The 16374-nt window shown below is 40.8% G+C and overlaps 1 protein-coding gene across 1 annotated transcript in view; it reads left to right on the top strand.

The window, feature by feature from the left end:
- The first annotated feature begins 1487 nt into the window (after positions 1-1487).
- Positions 1488-16374, top strand: part of LOC143030217 (uncharacterized) — a 50454-nt gene continuing 35567 nt past the window's right edge. The window contains exons 1-10 of the mRNA XM_076193377.1: positions 1488-1502; positions 3969-4095; positions 4353-4747; positions 8506-8655; positions 9394-10010; positions 11166-11282; positions 12021-12149; positions 12965-13065; positions 13229-13261; positions 13692-13784. Of these exons, the coding sequence (XP_076049492.1) occupies positions 1488-1502; positions 3969-4095; positions 4353-4747; positions 8506-8655; positions 9394-10010; positions 11166-11282; positions 12021-12149; positions 12965-13065; positions 13229-13261; positions 13692-13784 (1777 nt within the window). The remainder of the gene's footprint in view (positions 1503-3968; positions 4096-4352; positions 4748-8505; positions 8656-9393; positions 10011-11165; positions 11283-12020; positions 12150-12964; positions 13066-13228; positions 13262-13691; positions 13785-16374) is intronic.

Here is a 16374-nt window from a genome sequence, read left to right as displayed (position 1 = left end):
GGCAGCAGACAAGATGCTCAGAGCTCACCTTCCGTCCTCAGTGCGGCAGTGTGGGTCCTGCTGACGGAGATTCCGGAACTGCCTTCGGAGACGCGCGATGGTGACCATCTCCGCCAGCATGGTCCCGGACTTCCTGACTTGGCTGCTTACCTCCACCAACAGGGCACCGGCGACTATCTTGCCTCACTATACAGCCCTCACTGATCCGCTACGCTTTGGCATGAACATCCGAGTGCCACAGAGGGCGTGAACCCTCCTAATGAAGGGGATCAGCGCCTCGAGAGAGCCGAGACATCAACCGGTCCTGGCCTGGTCCTTGCATCGTGTTCTGCAGTACCTGGCGTTCGAAAGGGCCATTATGGAGGAAGAACACTTCCCTCGACGCGTCGCCTTTCTGCTCGCCTTGACTACGGACTACAGGGCTTCACAGCTGGCGGCAATCACCCGCCACCCGTCCGTCTCCAAACTGGAGGAGGACAGCTCGGCCCTAACCCTCTCTCCATCACCAACATTCCTGGCCAGGAACGGCCGAGCGGACGACATGATTGGCCCTCTCAGAATACAATCCTTCCGGGAGGGAGGACGCCCACATCCACTGCGCCCGGTCCGTGCGTTCGAAGACTACGTGGACCACACGGAAGAGATTTCTGAGGATCATCTCTTCTACAACTCGAAATTTAGGATTCCCCTAACCCCGAGGTCCCGGGCGCACCTGCCCTTCCGCTTTTTGGGAGAGAGCCGACCCGGGCCATGCCCCGCACGCCCACAGCATCAGGGACTTTGTGGCATCGCTGGAGTTTCTCCGCACCCACTCTGTGGAGCGGGTGCGGGACCTAGGGACTGGACATCGACGACTCCCTTGGGGACACGGTGTCTCTACCACTCGGTCGCCCCTGTCCCATGTGTCGCCATGGAAACGGCTCCACCCCTCTCATCTAAAAAAAGTGGAGGGGGCAAAGGGCGACCGAGGAGTGGGGAGGGGCCAGGAACCGTTGAACAGGATACAAATTTCGTATAATTTACGCATTGTGTGAACAGTGCAATGTTGTGCATGTCACATTCTTCGGCGTGGGTACTTGACGTTTCTTTCTCCCCTCTACTGAGTGATAAAATGAATAAGTCTCCCATAGGAAAGACACACGTAATAACGGTTTGATTCAGGCTTCACCTCTCCTCCCACTTGTCCTCGCTGTGCAGGTTTCTTTCAGCCGATAATATTTCTTTGTCGCGGCTCGTGCCGCTTAAATTCTTCTTATCGGCTTAAGAAACCTGCACAGATTTAGGGTCCCTCCCTCCTCCCACAGGCGAAGCCTTCATTTCTCATTGAAGTGACGCGACGCCCGGCTCGAGCTAGCCGGGTAAGAAGGGAGGGGATAGGGAGGGGGAGGTGGGGTCGACATGCATGCCTGCACAGAGCCGTTAATTTAAAATAACCTATGATTTTGGCGTAAAATTCAAACCACACTCAACGTTTGGGATATGGCCATATGACCAGTAGTGTGGTATGGGATTATCGCTATAGCTTCGCTGTGCAGGTTTCTTAAGCCGATAAGAAGAATTTAAGCGGCACGAGCCGCGACAAAGAAATATTATTGCGACCACTTGTATTTTTTTTCTTTTTCTTTTAGTCAGTCAGTCAGCATCAATTATTAGTCCATTGTGGATCAAAGACTTTTCCCAACATTTCTTATAAGTTGTACAGTGTTTTTAGATATGAGAAATGTCAGAGTTAAGAAAAAAAAATATTGGGCTCTCTTTGCTACAGGTCGTCAAACAAGCATTTGACAATTTCCAGTTCTCAATTTGATACACAAGAGGTAGATTCATCTGCGTTTAGAGTGACATGGGTATTGGATTAAGAGAAATAAGCAATGCTATGAGGAATGGATTTTTTTCACAAAATACATTTATCCCCCTGAAGCCAATACGGACGAATAGTAATACTCCCAAATGGATGACGGACAGACTGAAACATGAGATCGGAATGAAAAGAGGACTTTACGTAAAAATAAAAAACGGGGAAACGCACCTTAGATCAAGATATAACGAAATGGCAAAGCTGGTATTCTTTTTGAATACACGTATAGCGAAACGTAACTATGAATTTAAGGTTGCCAGTCAAGCAATATCCAACCGAAGAAGAAATAAAGAAAGAATAGGACCAATTAAAAACGATGAAAATGTCATGATAGAATCGGAGGAAAAAATGAGTGAGGAGTTTAACAAATATTTTCTCTTGGCGTTTACTAATGAGAGATTAGGTAAGATAACTGACTGCGATCCGATTATCAGTGGGGATGAAGAAAATAGACTATCTGATATCAGCATTAGTAACGTAGTAGTCAAGCAGATTGAAAGACTTAAAGCTACAAAATTCCCTGGTCTAGACGAAATTTTTCCAAGAATGCTTAAGGAGTATAAATTTGAAATCTGCGACCAGTTAACTGAAATATTTAATAAGTCAGTAAACACTTGTTTTGTTCCTACTGCATGGGGGCAGGCAAAAGCTGTTCCTGTTTTTAAGAAGGGAGATAAATCGTCTATATGCAACTACAGGCTAATCAGTTTGACATCGGTTATAGGAAAAATGTTTGAATCAATAATAGTAAATAGACTCAGAGAACACATCGAGAGACATGATTTAATTCGTGATACACGGCATGGTTTCTCCAAGGGTAAGTCATGTGTGAATAATCTTCTATCATTTTACACTAAAGTATATAAGGCGTTAGGTAACAATGATAATTACGATGTTATTTACCTTGACTTTAGCAAAGCGTTCAACAAGGTGCCACACCAGAGACTACTTGATAAAATCAAAGCCCATGGCATAGGAGGAAATGTGTTAGAATGGATTAGAGCTTGGATTAATAACAGAAAGCAGCGCGTCACCATAAATGGAGAAGAATTATCAAAATGATACATGGTCTCAGGAATTTACCTTACGAGGAGAGGCTTAGGCACCTTAACTTACACTCTCTAGAGAGACGCAGAGTGCGGGGTGATCTGATAAAGGTGTTCAAATGGATAAAAGGTTTTAACAAGGGTGATGGAAGTAAGGTCATCATATTATAACAACAGGGCAAGATTCGCAATAATGGATTTAAACAGGCAAATTTAGATTTAAGAAGGAAATAGGCAATAATTTATATACTAATAGGGTGGTAGACAAATGGAATAAACTTAGTAACCATGTAGTGAGCCCTGAAACTATCAGTTGTTTTAAGAAACGGTTAGACAACTTTATGGATGGGGATGACAGGTTGTGATGGATATGGAGCTGCCTTGTGTAGGTTTTATGGTCTCTTGCAATCTCCTTCATTCTTGTGTTTTTATATGTACTCGGGTGAAGCCTGCCAAATCTTTCAAGACGAATCAGCAGCCTCACGTTATAGAGATAGGATTCAACCAAGTGAGGTGTTTGGACAAGAACAAACACGTCCACCTGTGCTGAAACGAGATGAACTGAATATTCCACAGATGTCACGGTATTCGGAAGGAAAAATTATGTATCCTTTTCAAATGCAACGAGCATCCAGGTGAAGAAGTTATAGATATTCCTTAAATTTGTGTTTACAACAAATGGTATTAAGAATCTATCTTAGTGGATGAAAAAAAAAAGACTATATGTGAGAGACATATATTGCCCACCATTAAAATTGTCATAAGAAGATTTTACTAATATTTCTGATGTAACATGTGTTGACTAAATTTAACCCTCAAAGATATCTTTAACTTTCATGTCACTTAACTTCATTATTGTTCTATGACTGCGGAGAATTAAGAAAGAATACCAAGTCGTAGTTTAGATACTCTATAGGGAAGCTTGTCATTGATGGTTAGCTCAGCATCAGTGAATTATGGCACTGGAATTACAGAGGAGCCTAACCACCTTCTCGGCCTGTAGTCACCCCAATTATGTCGTGGTCGTGTGTACGTACTGACGGTGCTGAACAATCTGCAAATAGGAGATTCTCTCTGAAGGGCCCTGGCAGGTTGGATATGAGTTTTCTGTTGTATTTCCTGGTCTGAGAAGTGATGAAGTTTTGGAGACTTCACAAACTGGTGCCCTTAACATATTTCTTAGAAGTACATGTGAGTCATCCTTTGATGTGATGAGTCAAATCCAGTGAAAATATACGAATGTCTGAAAAGTCATGCTGGCTTGGAAGGCAAGAAGCAATTTCTATGTATTAGTTCTAAACCTAAACTGGGATAAAGATTAGATAAATCCCTTCGTACTTTTACAATCTTATTTATTGGTATAAGTGAAGACAATCGTGCTAGAATAATTAGTTTATCGATATATTTCAAAGTTAAACGATTAGCTAAGTGAAGATATTCTTTTACAGCCTCCCTACCCACCCTTTCGAGCATCCCTTTCATCTTACTCTCTGGAATCTTCATCAACTTAGTTGGACTCAAGGGATCCACGATGCTGGGTCTCGTGTTGGCCATTGTCTCCTGGTTGATGATGGGCCTCACCCCGTCTATAACAGCGCTCTTCATAGGACGAGCCATTTCCGGCGCCGCCTATGCCTTCATTGTGACGGTGTCGCAACCTCTGGTGAGCGAGCTGGTGTCTCCCAAGATCCGAGGGGTCGCTGCAAGTCTTCCGATGTTCTTCTCGAACCTGGCCTCTCTGGAGATGAACGTGGCCAACATTTTCCTGCCCTGGCACCTCACGACGACTCTCTGTGCTGCGCCATTTTTTCTCCTTATGCTTTCCATTTTATTCGTACCTGAGGTACGTATATTAGCATTGTGTGAGAATGAATATGTTTGTCCTTGAGCATACACTATATGAATTCATAGACAGTCGTGCGTGTATGCGTTCGTGTGCGCTTGTGTGTGATTAGTTTATCATTATTTCTACTATGATTATTATTCATATCTAATTATTAATTTCTTTCTTTTACTTTGCCAATAGCTTTCTCCGATTATACACACTTCGCCCAATCGTCTCTTTCTTATAATACATCGACTACTCAAACTGAATATAAATTTACTATCTGCCAATATGTTCACCTATCTTTCACAATTTCCTCGCACAAATAAACTATCATTTTAGTCAGGGGAGGTTTTTTATAATTCAGAGATTCCTTCTTGTTTTCTTCCTTCTAAATTGGTACCACATCGCTCCTTTTACATTCTACAGCACTTTCCTTATTTCCAGTGATCATACATCTCCTGATCGCTTACAATTCTTTTACTTCTACATTCCTTAGATATTCAGTTAACGATAACTCCAAGCCCTGCTTTTCTATCTATGGTATCCAGTAGTTTGTATACAATATGTGCTCCCAATTTGTGTTTTTACTTTTCAGTTCAAGTAACCCTTTTCCTCTCTTCAAAGACACGATACATAACCAATCCCAATTGTAATATTTAATTTATCATTTCTACTTGCAATTTTATACCTTGAAGCCTATGTTTTAGATTGACGATCCCTTCCTGTGTTTGAGTTTACTGTTGACAGAGGAATTTAGGTTTGCCTTTACTATTATGAATTATTTCTGAATATTTCTTTCACTCCTCAAATTCTTACATAATCACTTTTAGCTGTTTTGTATTTTTATTTATTGATTTATTCTCTTTCTTCCCCTCCGTATCCCTTGTCAGACATATATGTATATACATATATACACACACACACACACATATATATATATATATATATATATATATATATATATATATATATATATATATATACATATATATATTCCACACCTTATAAACTAATTCTCCTCTCTCTCTCTCTATCTCTCCCTTTCTCCCACTTAATCCTGACACATGTACATCGGAGCTATTAAGCTCAGGAATATTTCAAATATCTCCTTCATTTTACGTGTCTCTGAATTCCCTCCAATATATTTCATTTTTTTATTCCATATTACCTTTTATTATTTCAAATTCGAGTATTACATGACCACTTTCTTCTATATGATAAATTCATTCAAGAAATCTAATAAAATCTGATTCACTAGTTAGCGGTAAATCCAATTATAACGGAGTGACGTCTTAGCTAAATCTCGTCACTGCTTTACCCCACTGGGTCACTATGTTATTCTTTGTTATATGATACAGTATATCTTCCCATGAATATTCGCAACCATTTTTATTTTCATTACTCCCATGCTTGAACTTGTCTTTGTTTAGCTTTACGTTCTATTATTTCAAGTGGATTGTTGTATTAAACATAACCTGGTCTAACCTAAACACTTTCAATCTCTTCTTGTCTATCAGTTTTTATAACTACCGCTACATTTTCGTCATTTTGCAATAATTGTTTTCTCTTTCTATTTCTTACCCTCAAATTATGACAATTCTTTACCCAATACAATTTCTTTTAATACAGTCAGCCCTTTTTCTCAATACTTTACTGTTGCCATTATATTTATCTATTTGTTTGTTTCATCTTTCATTGTGTTACGTTATAACTGCTCTATTTTGGCATCCTGGGTAAAATTAGATTTCTTCAATACCTAGGCTTCTTCAGTGACTAACTTGCTAACTTTCTGAGATAAATTTTGCTCTTTCAGATTCCCTCAGTCTCCCGTTGCCTTTATAATATTTTAAAAAACTAGTTTCTTCATGACAGTCAGTTATTTATCTATTTATTTATTTATTTATTTATTTATTTATTTATTTATTTATTTATTTATTTATTTATTTATTTATTTATTTATTTATTTATTTATTTATTTATTTATCTATCTATTTATTTATTTATTTATTTATTTATTTATTTATTTATTTATTTATTTATTTATTTATTTATTTATTTATTTATTTATTTATTTATTTATTTATTTATTTATTTATTTATTTATTTATTTATTTATTTATTTATTTATCTATTTTTTTTTTAATTCCACTTGTATTATTTTAAATTGTAAACAGTCTTTATCTTTGATCCTCCGTGGCATCATATCGAATATCCTGTCAAGGAATTCACACTCTCCGGCATTTTCCTCCTAATGATCCTTTCTCTCTTTCTCTCTCTCTCTCTCTCTCTCTTTACCTTTTTCACATTGGGTCCCCATCTTAACGTCTGTCAGAATTGGTGGCCCCACGTCGGACGCCACATGTCAGGTGCCCCACCTTGAAAGCCATATGTCAGGAAAACACTGGAGGAGATAATTGGTTTATTTACAGTTAAGAAGGCATGGGTCAGGGGCCAATATGTATTTTTTGAAATACGCTACCCACGGGACCACGATTTGACAGTGGCGATTTGCCTGGGTTTGGGAGTCGAGACGATTCCGCGGAGGAGAGCGACTGGTGGCTCCGGTTACGCGAGGAGAGACGGCTGGGCTAGATGTCCACGTATCGAGGTGCTGGGAGCATTGGAGGGGTTCTAAGACGATGGTTGCGGTTCCGAGGAGATGGTGAGATAAAGACGGCTACTGCAGATGTGGAAAAATTTGCCGTCGGGTTCCAAAGCGATCAATCTTCCGTCGGCCATTATATATCACCAAACGAGGCTCGATGCGGCCTGCTCGCTGATTGGCCGTCGCCTTCGTCGCTCTGTATGGTAACTCACGTTAGCTACTTTTGGGTAAGCAGCCTCCCTCGTCCCGGGCGATCTCGCGTCCTTCGAGTTGATTGGCCGAAAGCAATCAGCTCTGAATAGCAGCACATTGAACAGAGAAGAGAACAGCTTAACAATATTCACTCCTGGTTTATATAACTTCCAAAGATGGCATATTTTTGCTCTTCCTTCTAATTCAAAATATTCTTTCCACGCGCCGTGCATATACGTCTGTGTGATAAAAGAGAGAGTGATATTCGTCAAATATATTGTCACGATATTACCCCTAGCCAGGTGACACGGTACCCCATCCGGGTGTCAAAGTACCCATTCACCTAAATGACACCCTTCCTACTACACTGCCATCCTACTCCGAAGAAACAAGCAGTTAGCCTCCTCCTCCACCCCCCCCCCACTTCGGTCGCTCCGCACCCAAGCGGTAGTTCAGCAGTTATGTCTGAATGACTGCCCTCAGCCAATCACTGGCCAAGACGTCAGCCTACTTCCCCTATATAAAGCTAGGCATTCCCCACACTCAATAGGTCGATAGCCTTAAAGATAAAAAAAAAAAAAAAAAACACACAACAGACACGCTTCTAGCTAGCTGCCAGCTTCCCCCCCTCTGGATTGAAAGTAACCATTGCTTGGATAACTGACGACTCGACGTGCCAGGTTTCAGTCTTACCCCTTCTCAAACATTCTAAATATATCATTCCCCGTTTATTCCTATAGTGTGTTAGGATTAATATTATTATTGTTTTGTTAACTTATGTTGTATGTTTGATTATATTTCATACTGAAATATTAGATGGTTGATACTGTCCTGTCTTTTGGCATATCAAATGTCTGATGCGTTCTATATCCCCCTTCTAACTTTGTTGTGGCTTGGGCACTCGGTATGCCATTGTGGTTAACAAATATCTTTCCAGCCTGAGCCATAACAATATTCATACTCTTTTTCTCCCTAGTCCCCGTACTGGTTAGTTAAGAAAGGGCGGGATGATGCCGCCATCTCAGCTCTCAAGTCCGTTTATCCTCCTGACGATATCGAAGTCCAGTTTCAGAAGGTGAAACAGTGCGTCACTCTGAAAAGTAAAAAACCAGGAGTCAGAGAACAGGTAAGAATATCAGTGTACATGTTATTGATTTGGTTTCCTTTTCCTTTATGCTGCTTAGGGGGTTCTTGGATGGTGTTGTTTGAGATTTTTGTGACGTTTATATGTATTTCATTGTCAACGAGTGCCGCGAAGATGAGTAGAATATATATATATGCAGTCATGTTAAAAGGAAAAATGTCACCGAGTGTAGAACAGGTTAACATCATTTTATTTTGTACTTAACAGGCGTCTTAACTGCGGAAGGCTTTCCCTCGTCTGAGTAACATTGCCTGACGAGACCCAAAATAGTACACAAATATCCCAACTTGCACTCAACTTGTTTACCTTAAGGAATTCCTTCCCCCGAATGAAATTACCAAACGGAGAACATGTGGCGCAAATCGCTGGGACAAGTACCCAAGTGGTCTCCCACCTAGCTGTCTGTTAGTCAGTGATAACCCTACTGGATTCCATTTTTCAAGAAAACTCAACTTACTTCGAGGTTTCCCCCCTTGTAGCATATATAAAGTATCTCTTACTTATGGCCATGCAGATTTAAATAATAGTTGAGAATATGACGACACGTGTCTTTTTAATTAGTTTCTTCTGACCTGAATGGGATGTCTTGGTTAAGTCAGCGGAAATTTGTGAGGATGTTGCATCTCGTTTACATTGTTGCCCTGTCCTGTTTCCTAAGAGACTAGCCCGAAGACAGAGTCAAAGGGTCCTTCATGCATAACAATGGCTTCTACATTTCAGATGCACCAAATGCGACACTCAAGCAACTACAGGCCTGTTATGCTGATGGTGATCATATACGCCTGCTATGGGTCCAACGGCTATAGCATCATTACGCCCTATTCCACCTTGCTCTTCACTCAGGCGGGAATGACCCTCGACCCGCGCCTGTGCACTATAATCTTGGGGGCTGTTCGAATCGTCGTCGTTATTATCGGATCATTTGTCACCGACCTCTGCGGGAGACGACCCCTCTATATCGGCTCCTCGATTCTGAGTGTTTTATCTTTGGTCTCAACTTTCGTTTCCTTGACCTTCTCCTTTATACCCAAAGTCTTCGTGATAATCTCCTTAATGTGTTTTATGATATTTTCATCCGGAGGAATGAACTTAGTGCCCTCTATCCTGCTCGGGGAGGTTATACCGTCGGCCGTCCAGTCGGTCGGCTGTTCGCTTTGCATCATGATGGATAGTATCACATATGGCACCTTTCTCTTTATTACCCCGTGGCTGACAAATGTCATTTCTTTGCGATTTATCTTCCTTATTCCTACAGCGATCAATCTTCTTGGGGCATTTGTCGTTTGGAGGTGGCTTCCTGAAACAAAAGGACGACCACTTGTCGAAATCCAGCAAGCGTTTGAGCAGCACTCAAACCAAAATGGATGTCATACGACGTCTTTCTAAAATGGCTGTGCTGTTGACATGGGATCTTTTTAAAAAGTATTATGATAGAAACCTATTTAAAGTCCGTAGTAAGTTATTTGAAAACACATAAGTTAATAAATAATATCATAATCAATAAGAAAGGTAAAAAAGGTAATAAATAAATAAAAATAAAGACAGGTACTTACTATTTGTGGTCTGCGAGATTAACTATCTCTTCGTCTTCAAAACAGTCGGTGTCCGGGCTGATACCAAGATAGCTCTATACCATCTCTCCTAATCTATCCCCTACTCCGCACTTTTCTAAATAAGAAGAGCTGACAGACAATAGCCGTTTTCTTCCTTCTCCCGATCCACCATAGTCTTAGATTACGATTCTTCTCCATAGGGGGTCTGTTACTTGAGCGGCAATGATGCGTTCTCGCGTAATGTCAAGTAGCTCTGTTTCTTGACGTATGGTTGCTACGTGTCTACTAAGGGCGTCGGTTACCGTGTTTGCATGGCCCTGGACGTAGTGGAATGTAGGCATGAATTCTTGAATGATGAGGAACCATCGGGCTAGTTTTCCAGTGAGGTTCTTGCCTTTGAAAAGGTGGAGAATGGGTTGATGGTCTGTGTGTACATGTATTTCATATCCAAGTATGATATCTTTGAAGTGCTTGAGGGCATATATGGCAGCAAGAGCTTCGATCTCAGTGACAGAGTAGTTTTGTTCGTGCTTGTTTAATGCGCGGCTAGCATATGCTATCAGTCTAAAATTTGAGTCGTGTTATTGCATAAGTACTGCGCCGAGTCCTTTGTAGGAAGCATCTGTACAGAGTGTGAAATGGTTTTGAGAAGTTTGGGAATGCAAGTACAGGGGCAGTTGTAAGCGCTTGTTTTAGGTTGTGGAAAGCTGTGTGGTGTTCAGGCGTCCAGGTAAAGGGAGTATCCTTTTTGAGAAGGGCTGTTAATGGGGCTGCCATGTGAGCATAGCCTTTAATGAAACCTGATAAGCCTAGAAATGACTTTATGTGTTCGGTAGAGGTAGGGGGTGGAAAGTCTAGAACAGCTTTAACTTTGTCCCGAGAGGTGATGACATCTTGAGAGTTTATGACGTGCCCTAGGAAACGTATTTCTTTTTTGAGGAAGGATCATTTCTTGAGTTTGAGTCTGAGACTTGCCGCGGCTAACCTTGAGAGGACAGTTTCAAGTGTGCAAAGGTGTTCTGTGAGTGACTTTGAGGCAATGATTATGTCGTCCAAGTAAGTAAAAACTGTTTTTCCTATGAGTCCTTCTAGGACTTTGTACATTAATCTCGTGAATACTGATGGAGCAGAGACGAGTCCCATGGCCAACCTTTTGAAGTGGTAGTGGCCCGTGTTTGTACTAAAGGCTGTTAGTGGTTTTGAGTTATCACCGAGAGGTATTTGGAAATACCCTGACATGAGGTCGAGAGTTGAGAAAACAGTGTTGTGCTCATCTATGGAGTAGAGAGTGTCTTACAAATGGGGTATTGGGTATCTTTCCGCAATAGTGAGTTTATTTAGCTCACGAAATTCTACTACAGGTCGGAATGATCCATCGTGTTTTGGAACAACGAAGAGAGGGAAATTCCAAGGGGATAGACTTGGTTCTACAATGTCTTGGGCGAGCATGTCTGCAATGATTTTGTCAACAACGTTTTGTTCACTATGTGGCAGACAGTATGTTGGTATGTACAGTGGTTTTGCATGCTGTCGAAGTGGTATGTGATGTTCTATTATGTTTGTGAGACCTAGTGGTTCACCTGGGAGTGCAATGGCGTGCCTGTACGTGTTCATAAGCGTAAGGAGGTCTGTTTGCGCTTCTGTAAAGTTGTTTATGTGAGCCGCTTGGATGGGTTCCTGCGTGTTCTGTTCTCCGGTGTCGATATTGCACACGTATTGTATGTTGTCTTGCTCGATTATGTGTACTGGAGCTGGGTATATAGTAAAATCACAAATGTTTGTGCCTTTGTTAAGGTGGAGAGGTCCATTTGTGTCGTTCACGACCATGATTGTTGTATGGGCTTTGTTGGATGTGTTTGATATGGCGGATAGGAGAGAAACACCAAATGCGCGGCAAGTGTCCGCGATGCAGAGGACATCTGAGTTTGGAGCCTGAAAGACACGAACTTTGTGCTTTGTGTACTCGGGAGGATACAGTGTTTTGTCACTGATTACGACTGCGTGAGATTTTGTGAGAGTGATTTGTGAGACGGTTGTGTTTTCCATTGTGAGCTCAAGGACGTCTGTGGAGACGTCGTGTTTGTTTTGTGTGCGAGCCGATTTTGACCTACGCGCTGACAGTTTGGGTTTGTTCCGTGTGTGTATTGAGGTACCTGGGTGAATGATGGGAGTGGGCGTATCCACTGTGAGTGTCACTTTTGCGTTTGCTTCAATGTTTGTTTCACCTGTTGTTGCATGCTGTTGCTCGATCACGTGAACGTTTGTGACATACGTGTTTGGTGTTTGGGCATGCGTGTCGGCTATGTTCAGTTTTCATGCAGGGAGATGTCTAAGTCGATCTTGCCAATGATGGGGAAAGGAACTCCGTCTACGTTAGCTAACGTTATATCCGTGGGTTCTGAAATCGTTACCTTACGGTGTCTGAACCTAAACTGGTCGAAGGCAAGTTTTGACGTTTACGGGAGAGCCTGTGTCCAGGAAGAGTACTTGCGGGATATCGTAGTCAGTGGCTTGAAGTGTCATAGAAGATGGGGATGGTCGAGAGGCTGTCATCGTGAGTACCGGTAGGGGGGAGGGGATTGACTGGGTCTCGTGAAGTCGTGTGTGTGGGTCACCGTGAGACGATAGTCAGATCGTGTTTTGTTTGTTTGTGTTGCCGCTGTTCGGGTGTTGGGGAGACGCGTATGAAGTGTGGTTTTGAGAGTTTAGAACGCGACATTGGTTTGTGTCATGGAAAGATGGTCCGTGGTATTGGCAGTAGTTTGTCGGTTGTCTGTAGTAACACCTGCTCTTGCTATGTTCCGGTTTGTTGCAGATAGTGCAAAGAAAAATTTCTTGAGTGTGATCGCTGTCGTGATCGTGTGCCTGACATTTGTCTACCTCTAGTGTGGTTTGCTTGTAAGATTTTTGCTACTGTTGGTGTGTGTGTGAGTGTGTGTGTGTCAGGGGGATTTGTTGTTGATGGAATTGTGTTTTTGCCGTTGTGTCTGAAAACTTCCTAGAGAAATCTACGAGTGTTGTGTCTGGAGCAAAAGGTATGGTGGCTATTTTCTACCGTGTTTCTGGGTGAAGTTGCTCTATCAGTCTAAGGTAGCCAAAGAGTGAGAGAACGTTATCTAAGCTAACTGTGTCATTTTTAACCCAGGGGGAAGATGTGAATATGTCTCTGAGTTCCTGCTTGAAATTGCTCGCAATTTTGAATGCTCGTTCCTTGGTTCCTATGTTAATTTTCTTACCAAGTGTGTATAGGGGAGAGGGAGAGCCTAATTGTTCATATGCAGCGAATGATTTCCTGAACTGTTCTACGAACTGGTCGTATGTTTGTGTTTGATTGAATGCATCTGACTGTACAATGTCACTGGCAAGCGTGTCATTATAGTCGATGCGGTATTTGAGAACCGATATATTTGTCTTGTCGTCCTTGACCTGTGTACGCTGTATTTCATAATCTACGTCATCTAACAGAGTGTGAATGGCAATGTTGGTCCCGTCAAACTTCGGAAGAGTTGTCATGCTTAAGGAGTGTGAGTAAATTTGTAACAGAGCGTTGTATTCCTGGTTGGTTGCCATCTTGGAACGTGTGTTGTAGGAATGTGATATTTTGGGTTGTGAATTGGTCATGCAACTTTCGTACTTTAAATTGAAAAAAAAAAAAATCACTTGAAAAATAAGGCTTGAAAAATATGAAAAAATTCACATAAATTCACCCACGCTACTGACAGAGCCAGGCTTAGCCCAAAAATTTAAGCATCTACTTACAGACCGATGAATATGATACGATGGTGAAATTGTCTCGTAGAGGTGGATGAATGACCGATGAATTGGTGCGGCGGTGCAGAATATATGTAATTAAATAGAAGAATAACTATAGGGAAGTGGGGATGGGGGGGGGAGTAGTTCGTTTGTTGATATTGCAGTAGTTCAATGTGTCGATCAGACTTTGCAGACGTAGTGGAGCGATACTTTCGGTAGAGAATGGTTGGTCGAGGAACTAGACGGCGTCCTAGTGTGCTGGGCTGGCTCACAGCGAAGTAGATGGACTTGTCTCATTTGTAGGTGGTCTTGGGGTTGTGTTGCCTCCGGCTGCTGGTTTGCTGGGCGAGTTGGTAGATTTTGTCCTCTTCGCTGAGTTGGGCGCACAGCGAAGTAGTTGGCTTGTGGGCTGCTGTGCTGGTTGAGTTTCACAGCGTGGTTGCAGGATGGTCGTCCGGATGATCTTTGGATGTGGATCCCACCGTTGATCACCAGAAGATGTTGCGGACTTGTGTAGAAGTCAACATATTATATAGGTCAATGGTAGCTGTATGTGGCTTGCGAAAGGCATGGATGGCGAAGTTGATGGAGGCGAACTAAAAACAGCCGGAGCCTTTCTTTTCTATATTGGTGTAGAGAATATATGTGCACTCTCACAGAGAGCATAAGCCTGTATATACATGGGCTCGTGGTAAGGTTGCCGACGAGGTATTTATTTACATAATTGCTGTTTCCAGCGATATGATACATTTAAATGGTCTTTAACATTATTCATATGGTTAAGGAGAAGATGATACATAGTTGGTGACAGTTTACAATGGTATCCGAACTTGGACAGGAGAGAAATGCCTTAAAGCAAATTTATTATGAATGTGGTAATAACATTGGTTAGCAAGGTATCAGAGGTTTCTGCACAGCTGCGGTGATCTCGGGTCACGCCCTTGATAATGAGAACAATGGCGACTGACCGTAGGCCTGACCCTTGGATGTGTAGTCAGGTCGTGCGTACCATCTCGCAATGGAGCAATGGTCTCCCAATGCTATCACAAGTTTAGCAGGTAATAAATTCATTTTCATAATCATTATATAAACTAACTAGAACTAGAGAATGATTGGAGCCCATGCTGCATCCATATTTTTTATGAAATAAGAATTTTTGAAGAAAAAAAAAAAATATATATATATATATATATTAATGTTAAGACACAAGCGAGGTAAGAAACTGAAAATGGGAGTTGTTGTTGATATTGATGCAGACTGGATTCCAAAAATATTAAGAAACTCTTCTATGTTAACATTAGTAAATAAGGAAACTATGTCACAACTTACTAATTTGCTACTTTTTGTTATATTATGTCTTAATTTTTCACAAGATATTCAGTGTTTTATATGAGTTTTGGAGAAAAAAAATCCTAAAATAGCTATAAAATTCCTGTGAGCCATTTTGATACCTTGTTGGTGTGAGAAGTCCTATTAGAATATATACAATATATATATATATATATATATATATATATATATATATATATATATATATATATATATATATACATATACACACACACACACACACACACATATATATATATATATATATATATATATATATATATATATATGTGTGTGTGTGTGTGTGTGTATATATATATATGTATATATATATATATATATATATATATATATATATATATATATATATATATATATACCAAATCTTTCTCATCTCATTTTCACCGTAATAATAGGTTAGATAGGATGATGTCTATATTACATTATTACAATAACCAAGCATATGTCGTGCGTGTTTAATTATATAGCGCATATAAAATTAAACAAAAAATAAAAAGTGCATTAGCTTATCTCACTTGTTCTCGCGGAACCCTTAGGGACCTTTTGCGGAACCTTAGGGTTCCGGGGAACCCTGGTTGAGAAACGCTGGCCAAAGGGGATGTCTTCTTTATGATTTTTTGGAAGATTTTGAAAATTGGGTAATTCGGGGTTGACGACTCTTAGTTTGTTAGATAATTAATCTCCTACAATTTTTCGAGTTTCCTTCTTGAATTCTATGGCGATATGACTAAGAGGTGAAATGTTAATAAGTTTCCCTATCTGCTAACGTATTAAGAGCTTTTGTTTCATAATCTTTTTAGTTGTGGATTAATATCTTCCTCCTTTTATTACCTCTTGTAATGGGGATGTTTTTGCGATTTGAAAGGTGTTTAATTGCTTGTTTGTAACGTTTGGCTAAACCACAGTCTTCTTTGAAACAGTCCATAATTCCTTTTAAGAAAAGTAAGTCTTACTCATAATCATTAGCTGCCATATATTGATAAAATTTAACGCTATAATCTAAGGCATGCCTTTTGTCCAGTTTCATGGCAAAACTGACACCAAA

The sequence above is a fragment of the Oratosquilla oratoria genome, chromosome 12, assembly GCF_046742065.1.
Source record: "Oratosquilla oratoria isolate Oo_2021 chromosome 12, ASM4674206v1, whole genome shotgun sequence".
Classification (NCBI taxonomy): Eukaryota; Metazoa; Arthropoda; class Malacostraca; order Stomatopoda; family Squillidae; genus Oratosquilla; species Oratosquilla oratoria.
The sequence above is the reverse complement of the archived record's forward strand: the minus strand, read 5'-3'. Positions and strand labels throughout refer to the sequence as shown.